The sequence below is a fragment of the Natrix helvetica genome (genome assembly GCF_964273705.1).
Source record: "Natrix helvetica genome assembly, chromosome: 3".
Lineage (NCBI taxonomy): Eukaryota > Metazoa > Chordata > Lepidosauria > Squamata > Natricidae > Natrix > Natrix helvetica.
Window position 1 is genome coordinate 161462418 of NC_138549.1, and position 16845 is coordinate 161479262.

General features: G+C 43.3%; 1 protein-coding gene across 2 annotated transcripts in view; it reads right to left on the minus strand.

Annotated features, from left to right (window-relative positions):
* Window positions 1-16509, minus strand: part of PMEPA1 (prostate transmembrane protein, androgen induced 1) — an 84198-nt gene extending 67689 nt beyond the window's left edge. The window contains exon 1 of one of the 2 annotated variants that reach the window (XM_081948888.1): window positions 15775-16509. In XM_081948888.1, coding sequence (XP_081805014.1) covers window positions 15775-15877 — 103 coding nt within the window. In that variant the 5' untranslated portion in view covers window positions 15878-16509. The remainder of the gene's footprint in view (window positions 1-15774) is intronic. The other variant, XM_081948887.1, reaches the window with a different exon arrangement.
* Between the last annotated feature and the right edge of the window lie 336 nt (window positions 16510-16845).

The following is a 16845-nucleotide window of genomic DNA, read 5'->3' on the forward strand; positions in this document are numbered from 1 at the left end:
ATGGATTACTAGAGGGAAACTGGGATGGGAGGAGGAGATATCATCTCCAGCCATGCATGTTTGGGCGAGGACGTCTCCCCAGGCCAGAGAGCTTCTGATAGAACCATCCATAGCTTTCTTCTCTTTAGCTAAAGCTGCCTACAGGTGAAGATGTATTTATTGATTAAACTTATATGCTGCCCATCTCACTGTTGCAGATGGAGAGAAGGAGACAGAGGGAGATTCAATTTTGGTCACCACAATACAAAAAAATATGTTGGACTCTGTAAAGAATGCAGAGAAGAGCAATAAAGATGATTAGGGGACTGGAAGATGAAAGATACAAAGAACATTTGCAGGAATGGGTCAGAGGTGGGTGTTGCTCCCGGTTTGGCCTGGTTCGGCCCAACCCGTAATTCAGGCTTGGGTCGCAGAACTGGCAGTGACCCAGGCCTGCCATGCCGGCAAACCAGTTCCCTCACTGCCGCTGGGCCACCACCACTTTGGGTTTTAATGACTGTGTGTGCACAGTTCACTGTAAATTGTTCTGCGCATGCGCAAAGAACAATTTACATTGAACAGCGAATGCACACGCAATGCACATGTCAAAATTAAAAGGTTCAGCTACCTTACATCAAAGTGACTTAGCCTACTTTAAGACAGATTAAAGATTAATGGACACGAAAGCATTGAGCTACGCCCAGAAAGATGTGTTTATGTAACGGTTAGCATTACCCAACTGGTTTATTCACCATGGTAAATGGCACCCGTTCCATCACCCTTCATACACCCACCTCTTTTCCCGTCACCATAAATAGATCTGAAAAGTTTCTGGAGATGAACATGACCCTGTCTGTTTGTGCACTTAGCCATGTATGATTCACTCTTGGCTAGTGGCAGCTCCGCAGAATGACTGAAAGATAACTAGTTGACAGACAGACCAATGGATGACTCATGCTTTCCATAAAGCTATACCTTTGGCCTTCTATAGATACCAACTGCAAAGCTTGACAGGGGAGGGGGGGGGGAAATGAAAGGAACAAAGAAATTACTCATGCCCTTTGCATAAGGCTAAGTAAAGTTGATTCATGAGCTACAGATTTATTACTAGAAGTCGTTTGCATGTTGGGCCAGGAAGCAGTAGAACAAAACCTGAGATTTGGAAGACATAAGCAGCTGAGGAGCACAGTACCGCATTTTAGTCATCTTCTTTTGAAGGAAAAGAAAAAGGGGAAAAAAAATCACCCAGGGGCAAGTAACTAAAATGATTTAAGATGCTGAATTAAACATTGGAGTTATCCAAAATCAAAACCAAACTTAAAGGATGAAGAGCAACTAAGGTATATTTTGCTAGAATTTTATAAATCTTGCACAGTGTACAGAAACTAAAAAAGGGGACACAGGGCAAATTGATCTGGTTGAGCGAAAGCAAAGTAAAAAAAAAACGATTAACCTCTATATTACAAAATCCATTGCGATAGGATATGGTGGATGGGGGGAAAAAAACTGGTTAATGGAGGAGAGATCTATCAATGGTTATTAGCTATAATGGCTGTGTAAACTTCCCAGGTTTTTGAGCAACAGCAGAAAAAAAGAGGGTAGTGAGGAATATTAGGGTTACATCCTCCTTGCGGGGTTCTGAAAAACATTTAGGTCGCTGCTCTGAGAAACAAGATGTTGTGGCCCACCAGTGACCAATGGAGCTGGAAGCAGATTCGGACAATGAAGAGGTTGGGGAGGAATATGGGCCAGTCCTGGAGTCTGGGGAAGGCTCTGAAGAGGGCTCTGTGTCAGAGACAGAGAGGGGGGCCAGAGCCGTATGCCAGTTATCAACTGCCTTCAGAGTCAGACATCAGTGAGGCAGACGAACAGCTGGAGCCTGTTCCCAGTGTGCACATGCACAGAATTGCCAGAGGAAGGGAACAGCTAAAGAACAGGGGTCGACTTGGGAGTAAGACCACAGGTGGATGTTGAATGGCCCCTCCCAGAGGAAATATAAGAGGAGCAAAAGGGGAGTAGAGTTTGCGGGAGACAATTAGTTCGCTTAATTTGTTTGTGACTCTCCAAAACTCCTTGCCAAGTTTTGCAGATATCGGCCTGTCAGCTCTCCAAGCCAGATAAGGTCTGTGACTGTAAATCCTCCCTTGAAAGACTTAGCTGGATGTGAATGAACAGAATTCACAGTAAATTAATAAAAGGGGTTTTTGTCGGGACAAGGAGTTTGCTTCATGCTCTTGGGAAGCCTCGGTCAGAACCCAAGATGCTTTAGGCAGGAAGACTTCGGCTCATCTTTCCTCTACTGTCAGTTCGCAATTCACTTGCTGACTACAGCTTGAAATACCAACCGGTGTATATTAATTTGCCTTCAGATTCAGTGTAACAGATAGAAAACTCTTAATAAATGAGTCCAATGCGGTAGGGATGTGTCACCCTTCCTACAAATACTGCCCACCAAAGTATCCATTTCATAGAGTTCTTGGGCTACTACAACCTGAAATTACCGTATATACTTGAGTATAAGCCGACTCGAGTATAAGCCGAGACCCCTAATTTTACCCCAAAAAACTGGAAAAAGTTATTGACTCGAGTATAAGCCGAGGCTGGGAAATGCAGCAGCTAGATAACAATAAAATTGCTTTAATTGAGGCATGTGGAAAAGAGGAGTGCGATGGGACTGTATACACATAAACACGAATAGAAAACCGGTACTTTTTTTACATACATCTATCTATATATATATTTACCGTGATCACCGCGATACACAACGCGCTTCCAGCGCCACCCTCCCCTCTGCCAACTCGGCTCCCCTGACACTCCATCCCACTTCTTTGCTGTAAACCCCCTACCAGCACCCTCGGATCCTCCCCCGCTGACCAGGACACCCGCTCCCAAGGCACTCCTCTTCCTCCTCCGCTTGCAAAACGTGGTTTCGGCGATCAGTTCCGTCACGGATTGCGAGAGCTACGGGAGGGGGGGAAAACGCTAGGAAGGGAAAGCGTGGGCGGCGTTTCACTCTAGCGGGGTCATGTGCGTCCGTTGGTTTCCGGTTCGTTTTGCGAAGCTTTAGTGAGACAGTTCGGGGGAGCCGAGGAGTGGGGCAGCCGGTGGTCGCGCGGATTTTTTGTTCACTGGAGTATAAGCCGAAGTGGATTTTTCAGCCCAAAAAGTGGGCTGAAAAATTCGGCTTATACTCAAGTATATACGGTAAATAGAAGAAATTCATAGATGTAACCTTCACTACCCTCCTTTGTCATAGACTCATTTTCTCAGGCCCCCACATGACAGCTGCAGTCATCATGCAAAAATCATGTCATGTAAGTGACTAAGTTTAATAATGATGATGCTTAAAGAAAATGCAGAGTCAATCCATTCTAAGTGCATACTAGTCAATGATTCGTTATCCAATAAGAAAAGATCCTGTATGTAATGCCACAGTATGACCTAAGGCAATTTGTCACACAAAGCAAATTAATAATGTAACCTTCACTGGACAATCTGCTTTTGCTTTCACAGATCAGTGCAATTTATGAAAAACCAAAACACTCTTTCCAAAAGGGAAAAAAACAACAACTACCGTGTAAACTTGTTTACATTTAAAGAGTATCTAGATCTAGAAAATCTGTTTTCTTGCAGCGCTAACTTATAAAACTCTTTATCATTCCAGTTTAACGTCTGGGAATACAGGTAGTCCTCAACCTATGACCACAATTGAGCCCAGAATTTATCTTGCTAAGTGAAGTATTTGTTAAGCGACCTTTGCCCCATTTTACGACCTTTATTGCCATACTTGTTAAGCGAATCACTGCAGTTGTTACATTAGCAACATGGTTGCTAAGTAAATCTGGTTTCCCCATTGACTTTGCTTGTCAGAAGGTCCCAAAAGGGGATCACATCACCTTCAGACACTGCAACTGTCATACATACGAGTCATTTGCTTATCTGAATTTTGATCACATAAATCAGGGGTGTCCAAACTTGGGAACTTTAAGACTTGTGGACTTCAACTCCCAGAATTGGAGCAACTACGTACTATTTTGATTTGTAAATTATAATTTGTAAACTTTCCAGAATCCCTTGGAGGTTGGGCAGCATATTAATTCAAATAATAATGTGTAATTTGCCATATGAATAACCTCCTAGGAGAACTTCAGTTTTATTCAGACTGAAGCTTAGTTTAACTGGCACTCATCCAGACCATTATCAAGTTTGGATACTGCTTTAGGATATTTTTCTACCCAACCTGAATTTGATAAAATGATAAGACAGAACTATATGTCAATTGCTCTCTTCCAGATAATTGCTCCTAGGAGCTTCATGACAGTGTTAAAAAAACATAGGAGACAGAATAAAGTTCAAGGCAGCGGTTACTCCAGAATCAGTCCTAAAGGCAAATGAAGTACAAAGGGAAGAAGAAGAAAAAATATTTCAGGTACTAATTCTTAGTACTGTATTTTGTGGTTCTAATAATGCTCAGCTATGAAGAAAATTAGACGACACTTCAGCACTCTGTAACAGATAGCTTTGTGGTTTTTTCTCATGAGCAAATTCAGAGGATTATTACAGCAGTGAGTAGAGATGGTTGGATTCACGTAACCTTGGGTTAACTAAACAATACTCTTGTGTTCATGGAATATGCCAGGGGTGTCCAAACTTGGGAACTTTAAGACTTGTGGACTTCAACTCCCAGAATTCCCCAGCCAGCATGGCTGGGGAAGTCTGGGAGTTGAAGTCCACAAGTGTTAAAGTTCCCAAGTTTGGACACCCCTGACATAAATCATATATCAGTTACCAAATGCCCAAATTTGGATTATGCTGCAATGGTCGTAAGTGTGAAAAATGGTCATAAGTCACTTTTTTAGAGCTGTTGTAACTTTGAACAGTCACTAAATGAACTGTTGTCTGTTGAGAACTACTTGTATTGGCAATTGTTATCAACACAGACAGAAGTCAAAGTTTTATTCAGTCCCCAATAGTAGTGATGAGTGCACTGTTGGAAGAGCTCTAGTATCAGATAGTGGCAGGTTATCATGGAGAAAAAACACCTATGTGCTTAGTAAAGAGTCAACAATGACTTGATGGCATGTAATAGCACAGCAATTAGACTTATATACCGCTTTACAGTGCTTTACAGCCCTCTCTAAGCGGTTTACAGAGTCAGCATATTGCCCCCAACAATCTGGGTCCTCAATTTACCAACCTGGAAAAGGATGAAAGGCTGAGCCAACCTTGAGCCAGCAAGGATCGAACTCCTGGCGGTGGGAATGCAGAGTTAGCCTGCAATACTGCATTCTAACCACTGCGACACCACAGGCTCTTAATCATCCTCCATAATCCTCATCCTCATAACCAACCCTAACGCTTAGGATCCTCAAAGCAGGGGTTTCAATGTTTTGAAAACATAAAAAATATTCTTTGTGAAGCATTCTAGAAATTTCAAGCACACTCATACAGCTTGGGCACCTTGAGTAGTTATATCTGATTTACATAAATGTAGGAGCCACTTTTGCTTTCGGTTGGGGAAAGAAAGCATAAACAAACATAGGACGATTCTTCATTTTAGAGGTTCAAGATAAATGTATGCTTTTGATGTAAGGAAAAAAGGAAGCCTGGATATTGCTTTAATACCCTTTTAACTTTAGCAGTAAAAATACCCCAGTAGAGTTTAGAACAGGGGTAGCAAACTCAATTTCATTGAGGGCCGCATCAGGGTTGTGTTTTACCTCGGGGGGGGGGGGGCATGGCCAGCTCGACATCACTCCTGTTGGGAGTGACTGTGATGGCCCGAGTGCTCAGCCAGCGAAAACAGGCTCCCAAGCTCCATTTTCAGCTGCCACGGCCTCCTGCAACCCTCTGCCAGTGAAAATGGAGCTTGGGAAGGCTGCATGCGGAAGCTTGAGAGCCCATTTTGGCTGGCAGAAGCACCAGGGGCTGGTCCTTTGCTTTTCCAGGGCGGCCCCGCAGGCCAGATCTAAGTACTCTGTGGCCTGGATCTGGCCACCGAGCCTAGAGTTTGACATCTGTGGTTTAGAAGGTGAGAGTAGAAGTGAATAAAATCGGAGCTGAAAAGGCCCATTCAAGGCTCTTGAGTCCAATCTTCTACCAAATGGTCCAATGATCAATTCTTAACATCTTCAGAAAATTGGTATCCTCCGTTCAAAGATTCTTGCAGGACTGTAACGTCATTGCTTGTATCCTTACAATTTATATTGATATTGTTTCCTGATGGCTTATTTGTACCCTATGACTATCATTAAGTGTTGTACCTTAGGATTCTTGACAAATGTATATTGTCTTTTTATGTACACTGAGAGCATATGCACCAAAGACAAATTCCTTGTGTGTCCAATCACACTTGGCCAATAAAGAATTCTATTCTATTCTATTCTATTCTATTCTATTCTATTCTATTCTATGCTAATTCTATTCTATTCTATTCATAATTCAGGAAGAAGTTTCCTTAGCCTGGATAATGTCTATTTGAAAACTTAATGAGGGGATGATTTAAATATTTGGGGGATAGGCTTTTCCAAGGGTAGAAAGCTGTTACAAAGAAGGCTTGATTGCAGGATCACTGTTAGTGACATTTCCTTGGTGTTGTAAATCAGTCTTCTCTCCTGATTTATTGGATGGGCATCTTTTGTGTAATTGTTGTTAGCTAAGGCTGATGGAAGGCATCGGATAATCTATGCCTGTTAGCTTTCCTTATGTAAGTCCTATATTCCATGCTGAAAAGTGAGGGCATAAAAGTGTGATCATGATTTTTGGAAAGGAAAACCCAACATGAACAATGAACAGAGAACAAAGAGAGCCTCAGCAATGGGTTACTAAGTTGTGGGTTTTAGAGTCAATGCACTTCATTTCCTGAGTGGATTTGTAAAGGATTCAGAAAGACAAACGGTGCCTTGTTGGGTTAACCTTCTGAGATAATCCTATCAAAAATGCCATCTTGGTTGAGAATACAAACAACCATTTACTGGGCAATGGGTAATTAGCTATGCTTACAACAGTGCGAGCAGCTGATTTACCAGGGCAGTGAAGATTAGCAGACCTTGTTCCTACCATTTCTAAAACCCTAAAGGAAACTACATTTTTTTTTGGTCTTGCAATACTTTTTCAATTGCTCCTGTGCTTGGCCTCATGATGAGTTTTGGGGATCAATTAACAATAGGGATTCAACCCTGCTTATTTTTGAGCTGGCCTTCAAACACAGTGTGAAGTCAGTCCCTTCCAAACGGAGACTTAGTCCAAGACTAGTGGCTAATTTTAGCATTGAAAGATTCAAACAAGTACAAAATATAAAGTGAAAGTTACCCTATCAATATTGGAATCAATCCACATCACAAGTTGAAGGCCCATTAAGGATCTGTATTTGTATGCGAATTTGTGGCACAGGCTGGAATCCTCCCAATTCCTGAACACAACTATTTTCAGTAACACTGAGTTATCTTTTGACTTGCACACTGTAAGTGTCTCTAACGGGATTCGGCGTTGACCCAACTGTTATCTTCAGCAATTCCCCATAGCTTTCAGGAAAGTCTAAATGGCTGCCAACTCAATATTTTTAGTTCACGTATATTTAGAAGCCCATTCAGGGAATATTCCGTTCAGGGAATATTTCTAATCTTACACATATCAACAAAGGGATTTTTTAATGTACATGCTCTTTCTAAAAAGCACCCAGGACCTATTTACCTAGACAGATCACTCAGATTAATAACCTCCTAACTGGCTATTTTCTGCTAATCAACATGAGGCAGAGAGCAGCAATGTACAAAACACTGTTTGAAGTTTTGAGGAAAGAAATTAACATTTTTATATAGAAATGCTGCCAATTTGGAAGCTCAAGCTGCTCCAGACAGATACCTGATGATTAAATAAGTTCCCTAGAGGAATATAAACATGATTCTATGTAGATAACCGCAGTTATAAAAAGTCATTGGACTGTGAAGACCTGAAACAAACTCAACTTGCTGCAAATACGAACAGTGTTGGTGTTAGCTGGGTTTCTTCCCGCCATGTGGAAAGGATAGGAAGCTTTCATTCCAATTTCTCCCCAACCGTGCCGGCATCTTCCATCCAAGCTTTAAAAAGAAATCAGGCTGAACTATCCTTTATAGAGAATTCATTGGCACATTGCATTAAGACACAATATGTTCTTTGGAGTTTGGCCTTTGTTTTAAATTCTTGGTAGATGAATAAGCAGCTCCTTCTTCTAATCTATAGTAAAGAAGGCCAATTTGCATTCAATTCTGTCTGCAGCTTCATGGCTTTAGAGCAGGGGTCGGCAACCTTAAACACTCAAAAGAGCCACAAAGGTCCTAACCGGAAGCCCCCCACTCAATTCTGGAGCCAACCGAAAATCCGGTTTCCCCACCATAGAGTCTCCTCCTAGCGCAGCATCCTTTTTCCTCTATCTGTACTAACCGAAAGCCCTATCAATTGTGGAACTGACCGGAAAACCTGCCCCTTGCCATAGAGTCTCCCCCTGGCGCCCCCTGCTTCCCCCCCCCCAACCGGAAGCTGCTCTCAAAATTGTGATGCTGACTGACAACAGGGAGCCACAGCAGAGAGATGAAAGAGCCACATGTGGCTTCAGAGCCGTGGATTGCTGACCCCTTGCTTTAGAGGAACAGAATGTTTCATTGCTCATGGAATGGACCTACATGCGGTACAGTTCTGGGACGAAGTTGAAAACTGGGAACCAGCCCAAAAATATGAAAGGAAAACCAGAAGTCTCTTTTATCATTTGGACAAAAGAGCCTGGGCAGAAGGAGGCTTGAAAGAGAGGGTCTCTGAAGAGATATTAAAATAATTTAGATTGGGAGGGTCTCATGAGGAGAACCTTAGGAAGGCGGGATAAGTGACTAAGAGTAAGAACAATTACATGCTAAAAGATAAACATTTGAAGAAGCAGATAAAGCTGGGGTATAATCACGATATGGCAATAATACCAAGGTAACAAGATGATGTCCTCATTTATGCAATCCAAAACTATACATCCTTTGTTTACAAACTTTGCTGCCTTTTACATATCAGTTTAAATGAAAAAAATAAACAAGTCACATTACAGCTTAGTATAGTGCGGGAATTATGCTTTGAATGGCGTCAACATGAAAATCAAGAGAAATTGAGATTGGGACTGTGGTGCACTGACCAATGCAAGAGCAAATAAAATCTGGGAAGTTTAGGATTGTGAGATAAAAAATAGCAGAAGGCTATCTGTATCCATAATCCATGTAGCCAATATCTGGGGCAGTTGTAGCTTCTCATATTATGTGGATCCACTGCTCGACAACCTTAGGCAGCAATAAGTAGTAAAATGAACTGTTTCTGCAGAAGACTCTTAAACAGAGCAGGTGAAAATCTAGCGATTGCATCCATACAACTAGTTAACCGGCTTCTACGGTTTCTTCATCCATCCATGGTTAAAGGAATTATAATTTAATGTAACACATGCATCTATATCTTCTATGTTATGAATCTTCTCAAAGGAGGCTCTTTCATGAGCAGAATCTAAATTATTGCAAAACCACCTGAAAGAACTGAGCAGACCATAAAGGAAATATGCAGGAAAGCAAAGCGGTTAAGGAATTAAAACTTTTACACAAAAAGAATCAAACAGCTATTTTTCAGGCACACATACCTCTGCTGAAATATAACTTTTACTCCACTGAAACAACTGCCCTGTTTTAAGAAAGCTTGCACAAATAAATCCCCAGAGAAAAAGAATGGAGTCAGTACACAGAATTAATTATTCCTAGGAACCATCAGAAGCCTGGCGGATGGAAGAAAGACGTGGCCTTAATCTACCATTGTGAACTATTTGTTATTTCCAGACACTGCCAATAGCATGCACTCTCTTGACCTCATTTCACTTTGTCTGACTGATTAGGACCACATCAGAGATGTCTGGCTGCTAGGAAAGCGTCACACAATGAACAGTTGTTACACTGGGTCAGAGTACTTGCCGGTCTGTACAGTAGTCAAGACTTTGAACTTGGAAAGGGAGGAGGGGGGTGGAAAAGAGACTCTGTTTAAGACTCATTCAAGAAGGCAAGAGGGAAGCTGGCTAATTCCTGTCTGCAGGTGCTAAAATGAAATGAAAGCCGAGCTGAACCCCACTCTTCCCAATTAACCTACATGTGGATTCAAGCATACACAGCGAGGTTAACCCCTTAAAAAGGAGATATTTATTAGACCATTGTAGAATCTTCTTTTTTTCCCCCCACTGGCTTCCAGATTTGAAGCCAGGGTTTCAGCAAAACTGAAATAGATTTCTACTTCTTTCTCTATGTGTCCATGTCTATATTTGTTCCCTCTGCATGCCCCCCCTCTCCCTTTCCTCTCTCTCCTCTCGCTTCCCTCCCTCACATTGTATGTATGTATCAGTGGTGGGTTGCTAATTTTTTTACTATCGGTTCGCTCGCATGCACAGAAGCATCTGGACGGGTGGGTGGAGCTTCCCGCTGCCGTTACTATCGATTCACCTGATCCGAACTGAACCAGGAGCAACCCACCTCTTGTATGTATGTATGTATGTATGTATGTATGTATGTATGTATGTATGTATGTATGTATGTATGTATGTACGTATGTATATTGATGCTGATGTGGCTCAATGATCCCTTAACATATATTAACTGAATTCATACAACAGACCAGGGAGTGAAAAGGATGGGATGGTTCATGCTACAACATGTGAGAGACTTGCCATTATCATAGAATATTGTGGGAATCAGATTTGTCATCTTGCACCATAATTCGGGGACTGTATTTAATCTCAACACAGCAACTGTGTTTTGCTCATTTGGGTTTAGTGTATTCTATGAATGCCGCTATTAGGTTGTAAAGGCTCCTTTCAACAGAGGTGGACTGCATCAATATGTCCATCCATTTTCCTTGGCCACAATATTGGGGACTGTGTGGAAGAATATGGCTATTGTCTTCTTCCAGGATGGAATTGTCTGGCCCATCCAAAGAATAGCCAGGGCCAACTCTGCTTAGCTTCCTAGCTCAGATAAGGTCAGCCAATCCTGCCACCTGCTGAAGCCATTAGATCATATTATTGAACAAGTCATAAGTGGCTTTAAGGTGACCTTTCTGCCACTGTTAAAGGTAGATTTTAATAACCTTAGCAATTATTGATAGAATTATTGTGGAAGTAATTCTAAATTAATTAATGGAGGGGAAAATCAGTATAAAAAAATAAATCCAAACATCAAAGAGAACAAAGAAAAGACTTTAAAGCTCATTGCATATTTTAAAAAGTGTCATATCAGCTTACTATTTCAGCCATAAAGGCTGAAACACCAAGGTTAACGTTTTAAGGGTGGTTTATTTCAAGTAATGCTTAACATTTCAAAAAGGGGTCATCTTAAATTACAAGGCAGGGATTTAGTGCCTGGATCCAAAGCAAGCACAGGCATATCTGGTAAATCGGAAATGAGTTTAAGGAAACTTACTTCCGGTTAAATTTCTTTTGCGTTTGAGCCAATACTACTGAGAATAAACATGCAAAATCCAAAGCTCTTCATTAGACTTAATACACATAATACTCTATTGTGCTCTTGCCCAAAGTCAATCTTAAACGAACTCCCAACAGTTTTCCATATTAGTTGCCAACATTAAAAGAGGATCCTGAAAACCTAATTCAAGTTTCAAGCAAAAATTTGGAAAAAGGATAAATGGTTCCCAACAAGAAACGCCTGCTGTCTGTCTTTAGAAGACTTTGTCCTTCAATGGAAGGTTGAAGGCGGGACTGATATTTTGGGATATTCTTTTCTCCCCTTGCAGTGTCTATCAACTAAAAAATTAAGTTCGTTTCTCAGCTACAGAGGGAGAAGAACGCCATAAGACATAGCCACTCGTATTCAGCGATATCTTTGATATCTATGGTGGAACATTATGACATTCATATACATTCTAGTTCGCATATTATGTCTGGAATTGATATTTGGGTATTAATCCATATACACAGAGTGAAGCACTCTAGTGATATTCATCAGAACCTATTTAATATGGAGTAGTTCCACGGTGACTTTTATTGCAACCTGGGCAGTGAAAAGTGTTTTAATGGAGGCTTTCTAAATCTGATTCCTATCTTATGTCTTGGGGTAGAATTCATGTCAATCAACCCTCCCAGTTCAACATATTTGAATGGCACCAGACTATGGGAAATTGTTTCAGGGCGTTTTTCATTTTGACAGGACAATTTGGAAAATAGATTCCAGAAATTTGAAATGGGGTTTACTCTTAAAAAAAACCCAATAACATATGGAGTAGATTTTGCAATAACCTCAAATATAATGCACATAAACACACATAAGCACAAGCGCACATATTTCCCATCCCCAATTAAGAGATCTGAAAGTTGCAACAGATTCAGGCAAATTTATTTGTTCAAAAGCATTTTTTAAAAAGAAGACTATGTCAAAATCAGCTTGCAAAAATGAGTCCCTCTCCCATTTCACTCCTGCCTGTCTTGACAGCTAAAGAATGCATGCATTTTATATGCATATTACATATTGAATGTTGTTCGTCTTAATGCTAACCTTGCAGGTCGAAATCCCCTGAGTATCACTTCATCAGGAGTGAGAAATGAAGTCTATTTGGAAGAGCAGACAACTAAATTAACGAGACTGCCTTGTGTCAGCCAAAACATCATTACAGCTGATTAGCTGAGAGGAAGGAACTGAAAATAAAGGTGATGAATTTGAAAGGAAAAGAAAAATATATAGACAAGCCCTGGGAAAAAAAGGGAGGCAAACATTTGGCGATATAATACATAGCAGACAGAAGCTCCATACGTATTTTTATTAGCAAAGAAAATATTGTCGGGTGTTGGGAATCTTTGGGTAGGTAAACAGTCAAGACCTGCAGCCAAAGAAAAAAAAGGACACTCTATCTATCTAGCAGCAAAGGGGAGAAACATCCATTTTAATTGCTGCAATATTTAGAGGAATCACATTTTCCATGGACATTGATTTTTAATTAGCTGATTTTAAAGAAGAAATAATTGTACACTAACATCTCTGACAGAGGGGAGAAGACGACACTGTTCCACAATAATTATTAGCCTGCTGTGTCTGGGAATCTGTGATGTAGTAGATACATCAAGGGCACTGGCAGGCTCATAAATAAGGAGGGTATGGCCATGTACTGGGTGCATTTTTTGCATCGATTGAGTTTAAACAGCAGATCCTTTACCAGAAAAAAGGGGAGAAGAGGCAATCAGCCAAATTCATCACAACGATGCAGTACTTTAAATATTCCAGTTCTGGGCATTTCCCCAATGCCTTACTGTGTTGGATAATTTAAAAATGGCAGGGAATGGCAATTTTTGTCCATAATATTACAGACTAGAAAAGAAGAATTGGAGAACAGTTTTCTGCTTACCAAGCAAAGTCAGACATGCCAAGAAAATAGGAAGTCTCACTGTAACCAACAGAGCTCAGGTCTAAGTTATGGATAGGAGGGAAACAATTTCTCCATCACCAGAACAGCAAAAATGTTTAAAAAGCTCTTCTCTCATCCAATTCCCCCTGCCCCCTTTTTTCCTTTTCTTTTTTTGGAACTGTAACAAAGATCTGTTATGACCGCAGAACAGAATAAAATGCAGATGTGGGCAGGAAAGAGAATTGATGTTATTCCTTTAAATATCGGGAACTCTGTGACAATATATTTACTTAGCTGTCTTTACAGGCACAGAAACACTGGGGAGGGAGGGGGGAGACTAACTTTGTCTGACTTAGTCTTTCCACAGGCTAGACAGAGCTGTAATCTACTTCTCAGACAGAGTGATTACTATTTATAGTCACAAATTCTGGTTTGCCGGACATAACAGTTTGCATTCTCAACACATACGCAAGACTCCTTGGTGAGATGCCTTAATGGCTAAACAATTATTCTGTCATGTCACGATGTGCTGGCTATAAGTATCCTTCGCCACAACTTTGGAGCCAGAACTGTGACAGAGCCCAGCAAAGCTTTAAAAAAAAGTCCTATTGGATCAGACCACAACTCACCATCAGTCAGCTTTAGTCCTCTGTTCCCAACACTGCTGGGCTACGCTCACAAACTCTCACAGTCCTATTCTAGTGTTGGGGGCCAAAGATATACTGTCTTTAGCCAAGGAGGCTTCGCCTCCACAGAATTGTCACCTATTCAATCTAAAGCTTCAGGAACAAAATAATAATCATAATATTTTTTTAAAAAAAAATCAAGGGCTTCTCTTTCCATAAAGCAAAGCATGAAATCATTGCAAAAGAAGAGCGGGAGGTGCATATAAATATCCTCGAAGGTTGAAAGAGTTATTCGTACAAAACGGTTTAGGTCAGCTGGAAGGGAAGGGTCTGGAGGGGAAGGGGACTCCCATCTGCAAAGTTCAGGAAGAGCAGCAGATTGCAGGAAGGCAATTTAGGGAGGCGGGGGGACGAAAATCCCAGAGGCAGCGACAATAAATCCCAAAAGACGGTGCTGTCTAGTCTTGGGAGAAGAGATCTCCCCGGCTCGCCGGTTGGAACCTCCAATCCAGCGTGTGCTTTAAATAGCCCGAACAGGCTGTTTTACCGTCTGGCTTGGGAACAAAGTTCCCGGGGCGATCAAAACTCACTGGGGAGGATCGAGTCACCCCCACCCCCTCGTTTTCGGCTCCTTTTCCTCTCCTAAAGGGGGTGGGGAGAGATTCAGCCGCGCAGCCCAGCCAGACAACCAGCCTGGAAAACCTTCCCCGGCGCGTTCCCACGGTCCTTTGGGTCTCCGGAGCGCGAACGGAACGGGCCGATCAATGGAACGACTCCGCTCGCCTCTCTCTCGCTCTCTCCCGCCATCTCTCTCCCCTCCCCTCTGCCTTCCGTCTCCCGCAGCCCCGCCGGCGAAGCTGAAGGGCAACACACACAAACCAAGCGGGAGGATTTGATCCGAACTGAAATTTCTCCCTCTCCCGCGCGCTCCAAACCAACTCGGTTTTCCTGCTTTATGATTGCAAACGACTAACGTTGCCCACTGCAGATACGGTACGCAACAATCTGCAGGGAAAGACGCTATCCGACAGACAGAGAGAGAGAGAAAGAGGGAGGGAGGGAGAAATAGAAAGAGAGTGAGAGAGAGAGGGAAGGAGAGAGGGAAGGAGAGAGAGGGAGAGGGAGAGGAAGGGACGAAACGATGCGCCCCGGATTGCAAGAAACGCAACTTTTGAAGGGGAGGAAATGGAGGGAAGGGGCGGAGAGGTAGGAGAAAAGAGGAGTGGGTTACAAGAGAGGGGGAAAAAGGCTGAAGGTTGTAAGAGGGGGGGTGGGACGTAAGATAACTTAAGCCACCCAAGTCTCAGACTCTTGGTAAGAAGGACAAAACTGTTCGCCCGGAGGGTTTTCTTTACGCGTTAAAAGCCGCAGGATCGGACCTCCCCCCCCCCTCGGACGAAGCTGCAGAAGAGGGACGGCGGGGAAAGTCTAGATCGCATTTCAGACGCTTGGAAAGTCTGGATCGCATTTCCCCGGACGGAACCACGTAAGGCGATCGGGCAGGTCGCTGTCTGGATCCAAATTCCGCCCCCATCCCCCAAAGTAGGGAGAGAGAAAAATGAGAGAGAGGGGGGGGAGACAGAAAGACAGAGAGGGGGGAAGCAGAAAGGGAGGGGGAGAGGGAGAGGGGGAAAGGCAGAAAGAAGGAAAGGTAGAAAGAGAGGGAGAAAGAGAGAGGGAGGAAAAGGCAGAGAGAGGGGGGGAAGAGAGAGAGAGAGTGCGAGACACGGAAGGAACTGTAAGGGCAATAAAAATAAATCGAAGAAGTACTTACTGATCTCCATACTCTGAAACAAAGACCGTTTGCAGTTACAAGTACAGGAGACATTAGGCTGGTTAGGTCCGCCGGTATTGTTGAGACCCATCAAGTTATACATTTAAAAAAAAATCAGCCGGAGAAACAAAAGGAGCGGCGAGACCTCAAAAGGTCTCCGGGAAGCCCGACATAAAGACGGGAGCGCTGGCAGGAGTTGGGGCCGAAGGCTGAGAGAGAGAGAGAAAGAGAGAGAGAGAGAAAGAGACGGGAGAGGAAACCGAGGCAAATATAACTGACTTTAAAAGAGAGTGAGTGAGTGAGTGTGTGTGTGTGTGAGAGAGAGAAACCTTTGCGGAGGAAGGAGGGAGGGGGGGAAATCTCAACATAAAAAAGAGCACCCTCCTCAGTTTCACGGGGCGGGGGCGGGGGGGGGGGAAGGAGAGATGTGTGGGTCTCTAGCTTCAGAGGCTGGTCAGAGAAGGCTGGAGCTCTGCGAGGTGCGGCTCGGCCCCCATTTCCCCCGGCAGACCTAGAAGTTCGCACACGGAGCGGACCAGACTTGCGACTTTGTTTCTCTCTCTCTCCCCGTCTCCCCTCTCTCGCGCTCGCCTTGGCCAGGCAAGATGTGAGTTCCTCCCTCCTCCTCCTCCTCTCCCTCCTCCGCCCCGCCCCCCCCTCTCCGTCCTCTGCTCCTCATTCAAGTCCAAGGAGATTCAGTTTCAGATGGGGGAAAGAGAAAGAGAGAGAGAGAGAGGAGACTGAAGCAGACAGACGGGGTGACGTCAACGCTAGACTGGAACTGCCCTTTCCAGAGGGAGGGGGAAAGCGCGCGCGCGCTGGGGGGGAGGAGGAGGAGGGAAGGAATCTATTGGGGAAGGCGCGGTAGACTGGGAGGCTGGCGGGCGGGTGGGGAGGGGGGGAGAAGGCTCGGGCAGGACCGGCCCCCGCTGCCCAATGGCAGGCGGGAAGAGCCTGCTGGCTCCTCCCACAGTTCGGGATGTCGGATCTGCCTCTTAAAGACAAAGGTGCTCGAAGTCTGGAAAAAAAAAACACCCAGTCGGAATGGGGGGGGGGGAGCATCCTGGGGGG